The 14,272-nt window shown below is 38.4% G+C and overlaps 2 protein-coding genes across 2 annotated transcripts; one reads left to right on the top strand and one right to left on the bottom strand.

Moving 5' to 3' along the window:
- Positions 1–1,418: 1,418 nt before the first annotated feature.
- Positions 1,419–6,674, bottom strand: mtrf1l (mitochondrial translational release factor 1-like). The gene is made up of 8 exons (XM_038295682.1): positions 5,714–6,674; positions 5,254–5,333; positions 5,056–5,160; positions 4,879–4,957; positions 2,895–3,058; positions 2,489–2,606; positions 1,973–2,109; positions 1,419–1,809 (listed from the first exon to the last, which is right to left on the bottom strand). Exons 1-8 carry the CDS (start codon positions 6,117–6,119, stop codon positions 1,597–1,599), a joined length of 1,302 nt encoding a protein of 433 aa, XP_038151610.1. The 5' UTR covers positions 6,120–6,674; the 3' UTR covers positions 1,419–1,596.
- Positions 6,675–9,523: 2,849 nt separating this feature from the next.
- Positions 9,524–13,925, top strand: fbxo5 (F-box protein 5). Its single transcript, XM_038295672.1, has 6 exons — positions 9,524–9,680; positions 10,303–10,900; positions 11,001–11,171; positions 11,555–11,645; positions 12,982–13,170; positions 13,264–13,925. The coding sequence occupies exons 2-6, from the start codon at positions 10,332–10,334 to the stop codon at positions 13,522–13,524; spliced, it is 1,281 nt and encodes a 426-aa protein (XP_038151600.1). The 5' UTR covers positions 9,524–9,680; positions 10,303–10,331; the 3' UTR covers positions 13,525–13,925.
- Positions 13,926–14,272: the final 347 nt, after the last annotated feature.

Consider the following 14,272-nt stretch of genomic DNA (forward strand, 5'->3'; position numbering starts at 1 on the left):
GTCACTATTCTGTGACGCAGTATCAACACCCTATCAGTATGGTTTGGCAATATGTATAAATGCTTCATGATATCTCATCAACCCATCACTACTTTTGAGGTTTAAAAATGTAATTTCCAGTGAAACAACCAAACACAGCTACTGAGCCTAACAGTAACAGGGGATGCAGTAATTACCCTAACAATGCTATCAGTTTATGTACATCATCAATTAAGCACTTTTAGCACATCATTAAATAGTGTGTATTTCATGTGTAATATACTGAGTACAGTATTATGCTCCATTAACACAATAATTTTGTTGGGATTGATTTGTATAATGTGTGAAATTACATGATTTATAAACTTCATACTGAATATGCAATGTTATGTAATTTTTTTTTACCTTAAATCATATTAATATACTGAACAGCAAGTGTATGTCAAAGTGATGATTTTATTTTTGTTTTAAATGTCTTAAGCCCCACCTGAAAATGAGAACATCATCATTGTTCGATGCTGTAGTGCACATAAGGTTTACATTCCGACAGATCTAACTGGGGAGTATCAATATGGCAGCTGGTGACTTTACAGAACCATATATATTAACAACGGCCTATCAGCAATCCAGTGAGTAAATAGAGATCAGTGGATGTGACCGATGATTTGGCTTTAGCTGGGCTCGATTAATCAACTTCATTACCAAAGGCATTGTGGGTGATGTAGTTCATTCAAACAGATCAGAGATGTCAACATAAAAGGCCTTTACATTTATAAAAAAAAAAGTGTCTGGAAAAGGTAATTGTGTGGTTTTAATCTGTCCAGGAAAAGCAGTGTATGCAGTGCATATAGGTGCTGCTATATCATGTGAGTAAAAACAAAAAAAATCAAGTTTAAATTTTTTGTATGCAACAGCTTTGGACATGTTTAAATTACAGATGTTTATATTAACCCAATGGTAGTTTGCAATTGGTTAAAAGGGTTTATTTTAGATTTCTTGTGCACATGCACTTCTTTAAATATACTGAATAATAGAGCTTGATTGGGATAGTTGTACAGCTAGCGGTAGATGTCGAAAAATGCCCTTAACTTTAAATTCAAAACTTGACAGGTATGGAAGTATGCCATTGATGGCTAAAAGGGCAAGTTTGGAGTCTGACTCAGAGGGACCTTTAAAAAAAGAAATCTTTCTACATAGAAAAATAAAGTCTTACTGCATCTTTAAAAGTAACATTAAATTGGCATTCACCACTTTGCTGAGTAAAGGTCACCTTGTGAAAATAAAGCAATTTGTTATAGACTGAATCATGATATATGTTTGTTTTTTTCAAGAACATGTAATATCTCCTTCCTTCAGATATTTCGAAGTGACTGATGCACCCACGACCAGAACATTTCAAAACTTTAAGAGTAAACACATAAAAAGGCCTTTGTTTAAAGAAAAGAAAAGAAAAACTTTTTATTGTCACAAATCCATGTAGTCAAGTTCCACGGTCTTTCCGTTTGTAAAAAGCACCTCAGTTCAATGCAACATGGCAAATATTAATGAGAATTCAAATCGTACAGTTGAACAATATCAGCGCTGCATTCAAATGTTTCCTCCCCATTGGGGCAAAAGTCACAGCTCCTCCGGATGGCTCTCTTCCAGCAGCTCTATTAAAGTCTCCTGATTGGAGAATTCCTGCAGCGAGGAGTTCATCTCGTTCAACAGCTCCTCCCCCAATAGGAAGCTCTTGACGTCGTGCACTGTCATGCTAATGCGGTGGTCCGTTATTCGGTCCTGGGCGTAGTTGTAGGTCCGAATCTTTTCCGATCTGCCTCTGGTGCCGATCTGGAAAAGGGACAGAAAGCAACGCAGCATTTGGTCATTTTTGCATTCACTTTTTCAAGCAAATAATTCACATCATAAACATTCCACATGAATAGTAATTCACATTGTAAACTTTTATCTCACTAATAAATATCATATTAAATTGAAATGAATATAATCTCACTTGGACTTTGCGCTGGTTGTGACGCTTGCTGGTCTCCTCCTCCAGCTTCATGCTGTATAGCTTTGCTCTAAGAGCTTTCATGGCCTTCTCCCTGTTCTTTAGCTGCGAGCGCTCCTGTTGGCACTCTGCAACCACACCTATCAGACAGAAAGCAACATTCAAGAACCTCTGTTATGAAATGTTGCACACCGTTCCTAATTTCTCCTTTTCATTTTTGCCATATGGATGCTCAGTGTGAGGGATTGCTTTAAATGTTAAAATAGGATGTTTAATTTCTGTTTCAACCTAAAGAGCAGAAGATTTTTCTGGTTTTCTTTTTATAGTTTGCTTTTTTATATTAGCTTTCCTCCTAATGCATGCAAGCTTGCAAAACTGTCTGTTAGCCTTGAGAGGATTTATGACAACAGTGCAGTTAGTATTAATCAGTAGAATACTGCCCTGTCCTCTATATGGGGACAAATGAAGGTTATGTTAGGCTTTGTTTGATTTTTAAAAATGTGTTCAACCTAACTTTACCTGTTGGAAGGTGGACTATTCTCACTGCGCTGTCTGTTGTATTGACATGTTGACCGCCAGCTCCACTCGCTCTTTTTGTCTCAATCCTCAGATCCTTTGGGTTTATTGTGAAAGAAATCTAAAAAACAACAAAGCACACAGAATCAAACAGTCACTCAAAGGAAAAGACAAACAAAAACGTTCCTTAAAATCTATAATATTAAGAAATACTAATAAATAAATTCATATCCATCATTATCTTCAATTTTCATTATTTTGATATTAATTTCTAGTTTCTATTGTTATGCATTGTATTTAGAAAACAAAATGTTTAAACTAATTTTTTTTTTTTATGTATGGACAGCACAAATGAGCACATCAATTCATCAGTTTTTTTTTCTTTTTCATCAAACCTTTGGTTTCGTACCTCAGTAGGTTGGGGCAGAACAGCTACAGTCATGGTGCTGGTGTGCATCCTTCCCTGTCTTTCAGTCTTGGGAACCCTCTGAACCCGATGAACTCCAGCCTCAAACTTCATCTTTTTGTAGCTCTGAGGGCCGCTGATGCTGGCTGATGCGTGGCGTAGTCCGCCTGCTCACATTTAGGCCACAGATTAAGAACAGAGTTTTTAATGTGTTCAACTTAAAGGTACAATAAAAACTATTAAAAGGATGCTGTCACTTTTACCGTATCTTCACGACCATAAGGCACATATAAACGTCTTTTTTTCCCCTCAAAATGTGCTGCGCCCCCTATAGTGCGGCGTGCCCTATGTGTGTTGTTAATGCGGACGTTGTTGAGACCGCCATGAGAACGTTAAAGGGGGAAGTGTGGGCGTGGATTGTGTATAAAAGAACAGGTATGTGCTTTATACAGAACTCCTCATCTCCTCATTGAGGAGATGATGAAAGAGTGGCTGAGGGAGGTGTATGTGAGGAGACCAGGTGTTTTTTTCCACGCATCACCATCGCTGTTAATCTGTGACTCCCTGCGTGCCCATCTCACAGCCGATGTGAAAAAAAAGGTGAAACAAATGACCGCTGTGCTTCCGGGAGGTCTGACAAAGGAACTTCAACCGCTCGACATCGGTGTGAACCAGCCGTTCAAAGTAAGGCTGCGAACGGCGTGGGAGTGATGGATGACAGACGGAGACCACAGTTTCATGAAAAGTGGAAGGCAGCGCCGGGCAAGTTATGCCACAGTTTGCGGATGGATTGTTGATGCTTGGACTAATGTGTCTGCTGGCTCTGTTGTTCAAGCTTTCGCAAAAGCCGGCATTATTTCTGAGGAGCCGCCCGGCACGGAAAGTGACTCTGACAGCGAAGAAGGGGAAACTGGCATGTCTGATTTAGCGCAGCTGTTTAATTCACAAAAAGAGGATGATGACTTTGATGGGTTTGATTAATACTTTGTAATAAATACATGAATAAAGCACAAACATACTCAGTTTTGCTCCCACTCTATTTTTGAATACGCAGTAGAGGTATTTAAATGTAGTAGAGGACATGTACCTGTATATAAAACCCGTGCCCTATAGTCCGGTGCGCCTTATGTGTGTGTGAAATACAGAAATGACACACATAACTGAGAGTGCGCCTTTTAGTACGGTGCGCCTTATGGTCGTGAAAATACGGTAGTTAAAATAACTTATTAACCCTTTATAGGGCAAGTTACTGTTTTTGATCCCTTACAAATAGAGTCCCCCCCCCGTCTCTCAGTGAGGTCTAGAAGCACAAGATCTATATCCAGCCATTCAGCAAAGATCCTGTTACATGGCTTTAGATCTTATTTTGGCATTTGACCAATTAGATGAGCCCTTGAATGATATATTACCTACTGTACATTAAGTTGAAAAGAAAAAGGTTAACAAAAAAAAGGTAAAAAGCTAATTGAAAAGTTAAAAAGAAAAGATTAAAGTTAATATGCCTATTAAAAAATATATTTAGGTTTATAAACTAAAAAATGTAAGTGTCAGTATCAGCATTAATGCCTCTAAGGTTATGTTGTACCAAAAAAAATTTTTCTTTCACTCTCAGTGTTTTTCATGAATTTATTATAGAAACGCTTTATTTTTCTCAATATACTCGGGCAAGTTGGTGTTTCTTGTTAATACATTGACAATTTTTGCCATCAAAATATCAATATTTTTTTTTATGTTAAAAAGGTAATAAGGTCTTGTACTTGATTCCAATATCACTATTGGCTTGAAATTTTGATTTTCTAAGTATTTCACTGAGTGCCCTATAAAAGATTAAGTAGCAGAGGCTACCCCATAAAATCTATAAGGTTGAGGTGAAAGTAAAATGAAAGGACATGATTCAAGAAATAAGGGATCAAAATGTTTTACATTTCTTTCTTAGAAGTTAGCCTGAAATTAAAAAGACTACGATGATGACATGAGATCCACTGACCTAAATCACTGGACGTCCTCTCCAGTGTGTCGAAGGACCAGCCGTGGTACTGAGCGAAGCCCTCATACATCTCAAACACCTTCAGGAGGGGGCACAACAAACGGATGAACATCACATCAAAGTGGCTTTTATTTTTTATTTGTTTAATTGAACTTCAAAACAAGAACTTGATCAGACCTCAGCGGTAAACAGCATGGCCTCCTGACCACCAACCCCAGCTGTGACCTCCAGGACCAGGTCGCTCATGTCCGCCTCCTCCTCTGGGATTAGCAGCTCCAGGACCTGGACGGTCAACATGACGTTAACATTACAAATTAAAACAGCTTCAGATGACATATTTGGTGGTCTACTTCCTCTTGCAGCAGGTGGTTCTACCTTTTGTCTGAGATGCTGAGTATCTTGTGAACAGCTTTCTCTTTCCAGCTCAGCCAGTTCTCTCAGGGCTGCGTCATCATCTATGAAGAAAGACAAGAATACTGCTGAAAACAGACAGAGGACACTGAACCCGTTCTCCATTCAACCTGGAGTCTGACATGCAGCTCAGGCCATGTTTTCAGGACCCTGGGGAAGATATGTCGGAAATTACCTAAAATACAATGATATCACACCAGAAAGACAAAGGGAACCATGATTTAAATTTAACTTTTTTTATATATGATATGATTATACATTTTTAGCATATTTTTGCACTTTCTGTTTGTTTAGAAAAGCCTATGTCACAAGTGATTTCTTCACTGCCAGACCAATAAAGTTAGGTATATGCCAACCTTCAGACAATGAACATAACAAAGACACAGTTTGGAGATCGTTCAACAAAATCCTCTTTCGGTCTCACCTTTCAGGAGCATCTCAGTCTCTGTCATCTCTTTCTGCTTCTTGTCGAGCTCTTGGATCCTCTGGATGAGAGGAGCCAGCTGGGATACTTTAGTTCTCTTGGCCTTCTTCTCATCGTCGCTGCACTCATCTTCTGTTGCGCTGTAGGTGACAGCCTGTAAGCACTCCTTATATTCTTTCTCCAGCTTTTTCAGGTGCTCCTGCAGAGATCTTTTGGCGAATAGCTCATCCACTGAGAGCAGCTTCATCATCATGCCTGGTTTCCCAGTGTGAAGAAGCCTTTGGGTTCTGACATATTGATCAGGGAGCTGCTTGATCACAAAGCTGCCAGTGAAATGTGGCTTTTGAAAGTGGGTTATCCACTCACTGCCTCTCCTAAGATGGCTCACAAGTCTCCTGTGAGCCATTTTATATTTCACCTAATCTGCTAATGCAATATAGAGGCAATGACATTCTGATGCTATACTCCAGGTTTATAACATTGCACTACTTTACTTAATTAAAATCGACATTGTATTAGATTAAAAAAATGCAAAACAAGGGTGTAAAAAAAGAAGAAAAGCTGGTTAATTTATAAACTTTCTATTTTTTTTAACCGACTTTGGGTTTCAGGACCGTCATCCAAACATCTGCCAAGATTTAAATAAATAAATTCCGCATTACTGCTATGAAAAAGAGAAAAGCTAATTTGAAAATTTGTATTTAAGATTTGGTTGAACCCAGGAAACATATAGGAAGATCATTGACAGACTAAACAATAACTTTGCAGGGCTGGTAAAACTAAAAGCTACCGTCGGGGTGTTCCTGTCGTCGGATACATTCCTGTGGTCCTAACAACACTAACTTTAATCACTATTTTTCATAAAAAATATCTAAAAATTGCTTCTTAACATCTTCTACAATGATGCAGCTCCTTTAACACCTTGCTATGGGCGCAGACATGTTGACGCATGCGCAGAGTGAGGACTGTTTCACAATGAGCTGTTGTGTGTCTCCCTCTAGTGGCCTTTAAGGCTCACTCCAGTCCTACTCAGATACTGGGTAAAAAAAAAAAATAAATAAATAAAAACTGCTATATTTTATTTAATAATAATAATTGAACTTTATTGATCGCACATTGGAGAAATTTACCTCTGTATTTAACCCATCCCCTTGGGGGGCAGTGGGCTGCCATTGTGCGGCGCCCAGGGAGCAGTGTGGGGTTACCCTTTATAGAGCACTCAGTGAAATACTTTTAAAATCAAAATTCCAAGCCAGTAGTGTTATTGGAATCCAGGACAAGAGCTTGCTTCCTTTGTAACATAAAAAAATTGATATTTTTATTGCAAAAATGCTGATACTTACATTTTTTAGTTTATAAGCCTAAATATAATTAACTAGTTGTTATTTTTTTACTTTTCAATTAACTTCTTACCTTTTTTCTTGACTTGTTAACTTTTTTCCAACTTAATTTACATTAGAACATATATCATTCAAGGGCTCATATAATTGGTCAAATGCCAAAATAAGATGTACAGCCATGTAGCAATATCTTTGCTCAATGGCTGGATATAGATCTTGTGCTTCTAGACCTCTGAGAGAGGAGTGGGACTCCATTTGTAAGGGGTCTGCAAGTGATCAAAAACAGTAACCTGCCCTATAAAGGGTCTTGCTCAGGGAGCCAGAGTGGCAGTCTGTGGGAGTGGGGATCAAACTCAGAACCTCAGGATTCTAAGCTCTATGCCCAAACCACTAGTCCACCACAACGTAGCAATATTCCTTTGGGAGCTATAAGAAATACACTGGAAAGTACAGTCTAGTGTTTGGTAAAAACAGTACTTTTTTTTTTTTTTTTTTTTTTGCAGAAACAGAGCTGGTCTATGAAGGCCTCTGAGGTTGTTTGGAGAACATTAGCGACCACAGCATCACCATTGAACATGTTGCATGTTTATGCATTTAGTTAACGTTTATGCATTTAGTACATGCTTTTATCCAAAGCGACTTGCAAAGTAGACACAATTTTAGATCATCAATATAACAATAATTTCTCTAGAGGAAAAATACATAATCAGAATAGCATCTGGGGATGAAAGTTGTTGCAGAGTTAGGTTATAACACACAAATCTGAGCATTGCATGGTCTCAAAACAGAAAAGTGTGGCAAATATTATCCTCTGACGTTTGGACTTTTACTGCCCATGCGAGGACCACATTAAACATGCGAAAATCCAAAAGTTAGGAAAGAAACTCTAGCATATAGAGGGAAACTGTTAATAGAGTGCTCTGCACATTTTTGTAGGGCACTCTATTAACAGTTTACTTTGCACTAAACTGAATTCTATGAAGTGGTGTGCAAAATATGCAATTGAAGACAATTTAAACCTGTAAATTAGACTCTGAACAGGAAAGATTAGGGGATTATCATTGAATTAGCATAGAGACACTTCAGTATGCAAGGTTTCTTACAAATGCATGAACATTCATTGAAGTTATTAACTGAGCTTTTAATATGAATTCGACTACATTGCATTTATGCAAAAGTGACATCAAGACTTTAAAAAGAATTGTAAAATACAACATGACTGGAAGGGTCGCTTATCTAATCTCCAGCCCCAGCCCCATTTCCTTACTGTCTGGTTTCAGTGAAAAAGTCACTTTGCACATTCCAGAGAGGGGTGTGAACTTTTTGACAACCCCCTTCCAGTTCCTTTTTAGTGTTTGTCTTACCCAAGCATGCAACAGTTGTTTTTCACAACATTTAACATGTCTGATAAAAATTAGCACAGGTAGCCTTTACTGTGCTGTGTATATCTGTTATACATGTCTGAGTCTGTATAGCCTCTAAATTACACATAACATAACTCCCTCCGATTATCTAAACTAGAATTTAACAAAATGCTGAGCTAAAAGTTCTGCTTTACCCTTATTTTCTAAAATATACCTCTATCGAAGTTAAATGTCATGATTGCCACTTACATCCTCCTAATTATTCCCCAGACATGCTTTATTAATCCTCTTCTCCCTATAGTATCTCTTCTTAGTGCCTTTTATCACTTTTCATACCATTGCAAACTTCTGTTTGCCATTGCACATTATAAAAACACTGTTTCCTCCTTACAAAATAATCTTCACTCCTTAAGGTCTGTCTTTCTGCCCACAAATTTACACTACATAGTACCTGATGTATATTGCATTATAAATCATTACATGCATATTGACTTTTTCCATCTCTTTATCACAGATATAACTGAGTCTATCCCACTTAACTCTTCTAAAACAGCAATCTCCCACTCCTGTGTATACCTTCTCAATATTAAGACCCAGTTTAATATCTGTTAGCTAATATCACTCTTTATTAATGTCTTTATCAACCTTGCGAAAACAAAACTCCTTGCAACTGATTGATTGTAATGTTAGATTCATAGCTGATCCCTTCCACCCTATATGTTAAATTTGTTCCACTGCCATCATTTAAACACATTGAATTATTTGAACAAATTCTTCAATCAGTAATCCATTCTACTCTTTACCCCTATCCCACACTTTGCTATGTGCATTAAAATTAAAACATATTACTTTACATTCTAAATGGTCAATCACTTCCTGCATATTTTTCCATCAACAATTTTTTATATAGGTCATAAAAATGTTCAACTGACTCTAGCCTCAGTTCAAGTTATTTTCCCTTTCGTCACTACACATCTGTTTTCATGTTTCACTTCGGAGTAGAACCCTGTTGCACCACTTCCGCCCAACCTGAAATCTAATTGGTCCACGCTGGAACGCGGCAGCTTTCTGCTGCAACCTGATTGGTTTGCGCCTTTGCGCACGGATTTCAAATAGAAGCAGAAACGGGCGGATTTATTACTGAGAAAGAGGATTTTAATTTTGTGAAGCGGCTGTCTGGCGGACAGAGAGAAACGTGGACAGAGCTTCAAGTACAGAAAAAAGGGATACTTCCTCGACGTTACTTTAGCAGAATAACTCAAGGTATGAGTGTTTTTTAAATAAACTTCAAGCTAAAAACCGACATTTTATATTGTTATCGAGGCAGTTTCGGGTTCTGTTAGCATGGCACTGTGTAATTAGCTCCGTTGTTTTTGTCTTTTTTTTTTTTGCTTTTCTGGGTTCATGTACTGCACACAGCATCGCAGAAAATAACCGACATTTAAAATCAAGCATCACTCTATGCTTATGTTTAGCTTGTTACATGCTACTGTGACTTAGAGCGCCAAATGCGTCCGCTTAATGCACTTCCCCATGGGACTATTTCTTATAAGCATCATTATTAAATCCACTAACCTAATGCAAAGCTTATTTTCTGTTATTAATCCTTTGTTTTAAAGTGTGGGAAATACCAGCAGATTGTTTTACGTCATCTTTCCGCCGCCAAATCCGCATCGCGCCAAAATCAGTCCTGTTTTAAACAAAATGTACAGTTTGATCGATGATATAAGATCGATGTTAAGACAAGTTACATGTTATGTGTGCACTGGAAATGCTTTTTTCTTTATTGTATTTAAACCTCTGCAGAAGCTATGCTAGTTGATGAGCCTTGGTCATGCTACAGCATCTATGCAGGCCTGACATTTCTCCTCCTGTGTCTTTGCAGGGATCACAATAACTGCTCAGTGGGAGCAAATGTTTAATTTAACCATGAAATGTCCCATGATCAGATCTACAAAGGAGAGCACGATGGAGAAAAGCTTAGCTGCTGCAGAAGCTAAAGTGCTTTACCCTAAAGATTCCCCAAAGAAGGAGCCATCCCCCATTAAACCCCAGCATTCCCCAGCCGGAGTGACCACTGAACTATTCCCCATCAAGAGTGACACCAGTACAGTTCACAACAAGGAAAACAGCACCAACAGGGAACAGGATGGGATCTCGGATGAATTTTTTGAAGACAGTGGTTATTTATCTTTGATCAACAGTCATATTGATCACCATGTAGATGAGGAAGGTGAAGTTATAGCTGGGATACACCGGGGAAAGACTGTTTCAGCAAATAATTCCCCCACAAAATGTCAGGGATCGGCTAGACTCAGCCTTCCAGGGACCCTTTCGGTTCACACACCTGTAGATCGACATAAAAGGGCAACGGGGGCTATGTCGTCCACCCCAGCAAATCAACACAGATCCAACCTGCCCATTCTACGTTTCCAGCAGGATGTTTGTGAAGAGCTCGCTAAGAGCTACAAGAAGAATAAGAGGTAATATTTTAATACCGCAGGAACATGTTATTTTAAAGAGTGATAACTGATAAAGGGATAATATTTGTAGTTTGAGTTTAATGGAAGTTGGATGTTGCAGGTATGACTGGAGTGTCATCCCAAAGATAGCGGAGGATCATCTTTTGGATCGTATAATCGGAGGACAAATTGGCCTAGAGCACATCGACATGTTTACATCTCTGCTCGTCAGGAACATGAAAATCATCCTGACAAACATCCTGGCCATGTTGGGAGACATGGACCTAATCAGGTAAAAGGAGAAACATGTAGGATTGATAATACGATTTTTTTAAATATCAGAATTAGGGCTAAACAACTAATCACAATAAATCGATTGTTGAAATAATCGTCAACTAATTTAGTAATCGATTAATCGTTAACTGGAGTTTAGAGACTCTAAAATATGCCTTTAGCTGACAGGGAAACCCACTTAAAGCAGTAATTATACCTTCGGTAAATTGTACAATTTGCATTTAAGATAAAAAAGGAACCTTTGGATATCCGATTATTAATCACTGAATTGGAAAAATTATCAACAGATTAACAGATTTTGCAAAATAATCGTTAGTTGCAGCCCTAATCAGAATATTATTTTGTTTTTACTGTAGCATAATCCCATTTTTCCCCTTATAGTTGTAGGCAAGTGAGCAGGACATGGAGGAAGATCATATGCGAGGATTCGGCAGCTATGAGGAGGTGTCGACAAGCTGAGCAGGCACTCAGGGTGAGGAAATTGATGCAAACAGCCAAATATATGAAAACCTGTTGGGGAATATACTGTAACTCGCATAAGGGTTCTTGGTCATTTAAACTTTATGTTTATAGCATCATCATAACAGAAAGGAATGTATTCCACCACAGATAAACAGATGTCATAGGCATGAGTTTGATCCTATTGAAAATTGTAGCACATTGTTGTAGTTTTTCATATGCAACCTGGTTTCTTCAGAATTGGCACAATTGCTGATTTAAAATCTTCCTGCATGTAAACTGGTAGTGAAAAACCAGGAACTTGGGGATCCAGAAATCCAGCTCAACGAACAGATGTTTGAAATGGGTGACATCTAGAGGGTTTAAGGGATGAAGGCTTTCTTTGGAGGAAACTTATTGGGAGGCAGGGGAAACTAGGCTGGAACAGAGCTGATATCTGGACAATCTGTGGATATTTGTATAACTGAACCAAGGCATTCATTTTTAGACATTTAAACCACAAAGCTGGAGGAACTGCACCTGAAAAAAACAAAAAAAAAGGCAGCTTTGATTAGAGGTGGGGGGGTTCTTGTGGAACGCCAACTATTTGACTTTTGATAAGGAATTATTCAGTCATGCATTAAGCTTAAGCGCCATCACTACCCGGTCAGTACCAGAAGCATTGTCTTTACCATCAGCTCATTTGCGCATGTGCAAGCAGATATTCATCCAGTTCACCATAAATGGTGTAATTATGCTATTTACAGTATTTATTTCTGTCCTCAAGTCGCCAAAGAATGTTAGACAAAATGTAAAAATATTTTCATTGCAGTCTCTCCATTAAACTGCTGGTCTGACATCATCAGACCTGCTCAGAGCCGTCCAGCAAACTTGATTACACTTTGTGTAACTGCATTTTAAGTTTTTTTTTTTTTTGCTTTATATTATGCAATATAAACTATAAGATTAAAACGAGAGGCAAAAATTAAGCTAGAAAAAAATAGATTTATGTATAAATACAAAGCTGAAATGGTTAGCTCCTGGAGGTAGCGTAGGCCCCCCCCCTTTTTTTAGATGGGTGGGGCCCAGACGAGTGATACAACAGCAAAGATTTAAATGCATTTATTTTTTCAGAAAATTAAATATAATATTATCCTTTTACACAGCGAAGTTTAGCATGGTTCTTATTTTTGGGGTGAGAGAAAAAAACTGAGTAAAATCAAGGGTAACCCAGATGTATATCAGGTTGTGTATGACCAAATGAGCACAGATCAGGTAGTGACAGCATTTTAACAAGAAAGTCTAATAATTTATACTTTAAACCTACCAGATGTGTTTTTATGCTAATTAATGTAACTTATAACATTTAGGAGTCAAGAAGCTCTCGGATGAAAACTGCAAGTGGTATGACACGAGACCTCGCTACATCCAGAGTGGTGCTGTCATGCATGCAGACTCTGGCCTCTTCCAGCACCCCAGCTTCCTCTCAGTCTCCGTCCAGACATAGCTGCAGGACGACTCGTCACACACCTACCTCTCGCTTTAGCGAATATTCACAGGTGAGTCTCTTAATCTTTGCTTTAAGATTCAATCAATTTTTCCACTTTTTTTAAGCTTTCGAACCGATCATTGACCAGCACTGTCTTTTACAGGCCGCCAGCAGTCTGAAGCAGCACGAGTCTCTGCGCTCTTGCAGGCGCTGCGGCTCGCCTGCAACCCATTCTGCTGAGGTTCAGAGAGCCAGGTGTACCCGTTCCAACTGTCTCTTCGAATTCTGCACTCGCTGTCAGGAGCCCTTCCACGGATCTGCTCCCTGCCGAACGGTCAAACCTCATATGAACAGCAAGACCTCTAAGGTTACACCCATCATCGCGGGGGGGCCTCGCAGCAAACAGAGCGTCCGGCGTTTGTGATAAAGCTTTATTCCCGCTTTTAATCAATGACTTTTAACCAAGGGGGACATCTCTGCTGCAGGGCTCTTTCTAGGGGCTCCTGGTCAACCTTGGACAGCTTTTATGCTCTCAGCAGGAGAATGGCATTGACTGTTACACGCCTCAGATAAGTACTTTAAGCAATGCTTAAACAATCAATTCGTGGCCTGTGAGCAACTGTTTTATTTGTGTTATTTTTTCCAAAAGAAATACAGAATTTATAATTGTATATTTTTATCATTTTTAGAGTCAAATAAACTTTTTTTATTTTATATTTTTTGACTTTTTAGTGTAAATAAATGTTGATGGTAGTCGGTCTTGTTTAGGTTGTATGTTGCATTTGTATAATCTGTTCCTGTAAATAGAATTGTTTTCATAAAATCTTTCCTGTGTGCTGTGGTCTTTTTCTAATACCCTAAATCTTCAAAAAGTGACATTTTAACTCGGTCCCAGCTTGATCCGTAAAATTATGCCTATCTAAGCATGTGGACTGTTGTATTTCCTGCTTTTTTCTTAATCAGTATTTAAAACAGATGAGGCGTTTACTTTGATGAAAAGTCAGATTTTCATTTATTTATTCCTAAAGTTATTGAAGTGCTTCAATTAAATCATAAAAACATTAATAGACATTGGCAATGTCCCTTTTTTGAGCTTCAAAAGACGATTTGGAACCTTTAAAGAAAAAAGAATTGCACAAGAGGGCAGTATTGCTCACTTCAAAGCTTTTCTT

This window comes from Cyprinodon tularosa, unplaced genomic scaffold (assembly GCF_016077235.1).
Source record: "Cyprinodon tularosa strain WSP-4 unplaced genomic scaffold, ASM1607723v1 ctg359, whole genome shotgun sequence".
Classification (NCBI taxonomy): Eukaryota; Metazoa; Chordata; class Actinopteri; order Cyprinodontiformes; family Cyprinodontidae; genus Cyprinodon; species Cyprinodon tularosa.

Bases quoted from the DNA above. Each gene is read 5' to 3' on its own strand.
- mtrf1l (XM_038295682.1), bottom strand. From the start codon at position 6,119: ATGGCTCACAGGAGACTTGTGAGCCATCTTAGGAGAGGCAGTGAGTGG. The intron at 5,161-5,253 runs GTAGAACCACCT...TTGACCGTCCAG, and splicing joins CTCAGCATCTCAGACAAAAG to GTCCTGGAGCTGCTAATCCC. The intron at 3,059-4,878 runs GTCAGTGGATCT...AAATGTGAGCAG, and splicing joins GAGGACGTCCAGTGATTTAG to GCGGACTACGCCACGCATCA.
- fbxo5 (XM_038295672.1), top strand. From the start codon at position 10,332: ATGTTTAATTTAACCATGAAATGTCCCATGATCAGATCTACAAAGGAG. The intron at 10,901-11,000 runs GTAATATTTTAA...TGGATGTTGCAG, and splicing joins AGCTACAAGAAGAATAAGAG to GTATGACTGGAGTGTCATCC. The intron at 11,172-11,554 runs GTAAAAGGAGAA...TTCCCCTTATAG, and splicing joins GGAGACATGGACCTAATCAG to TTGTAGGCAAGTGAGCAGGA.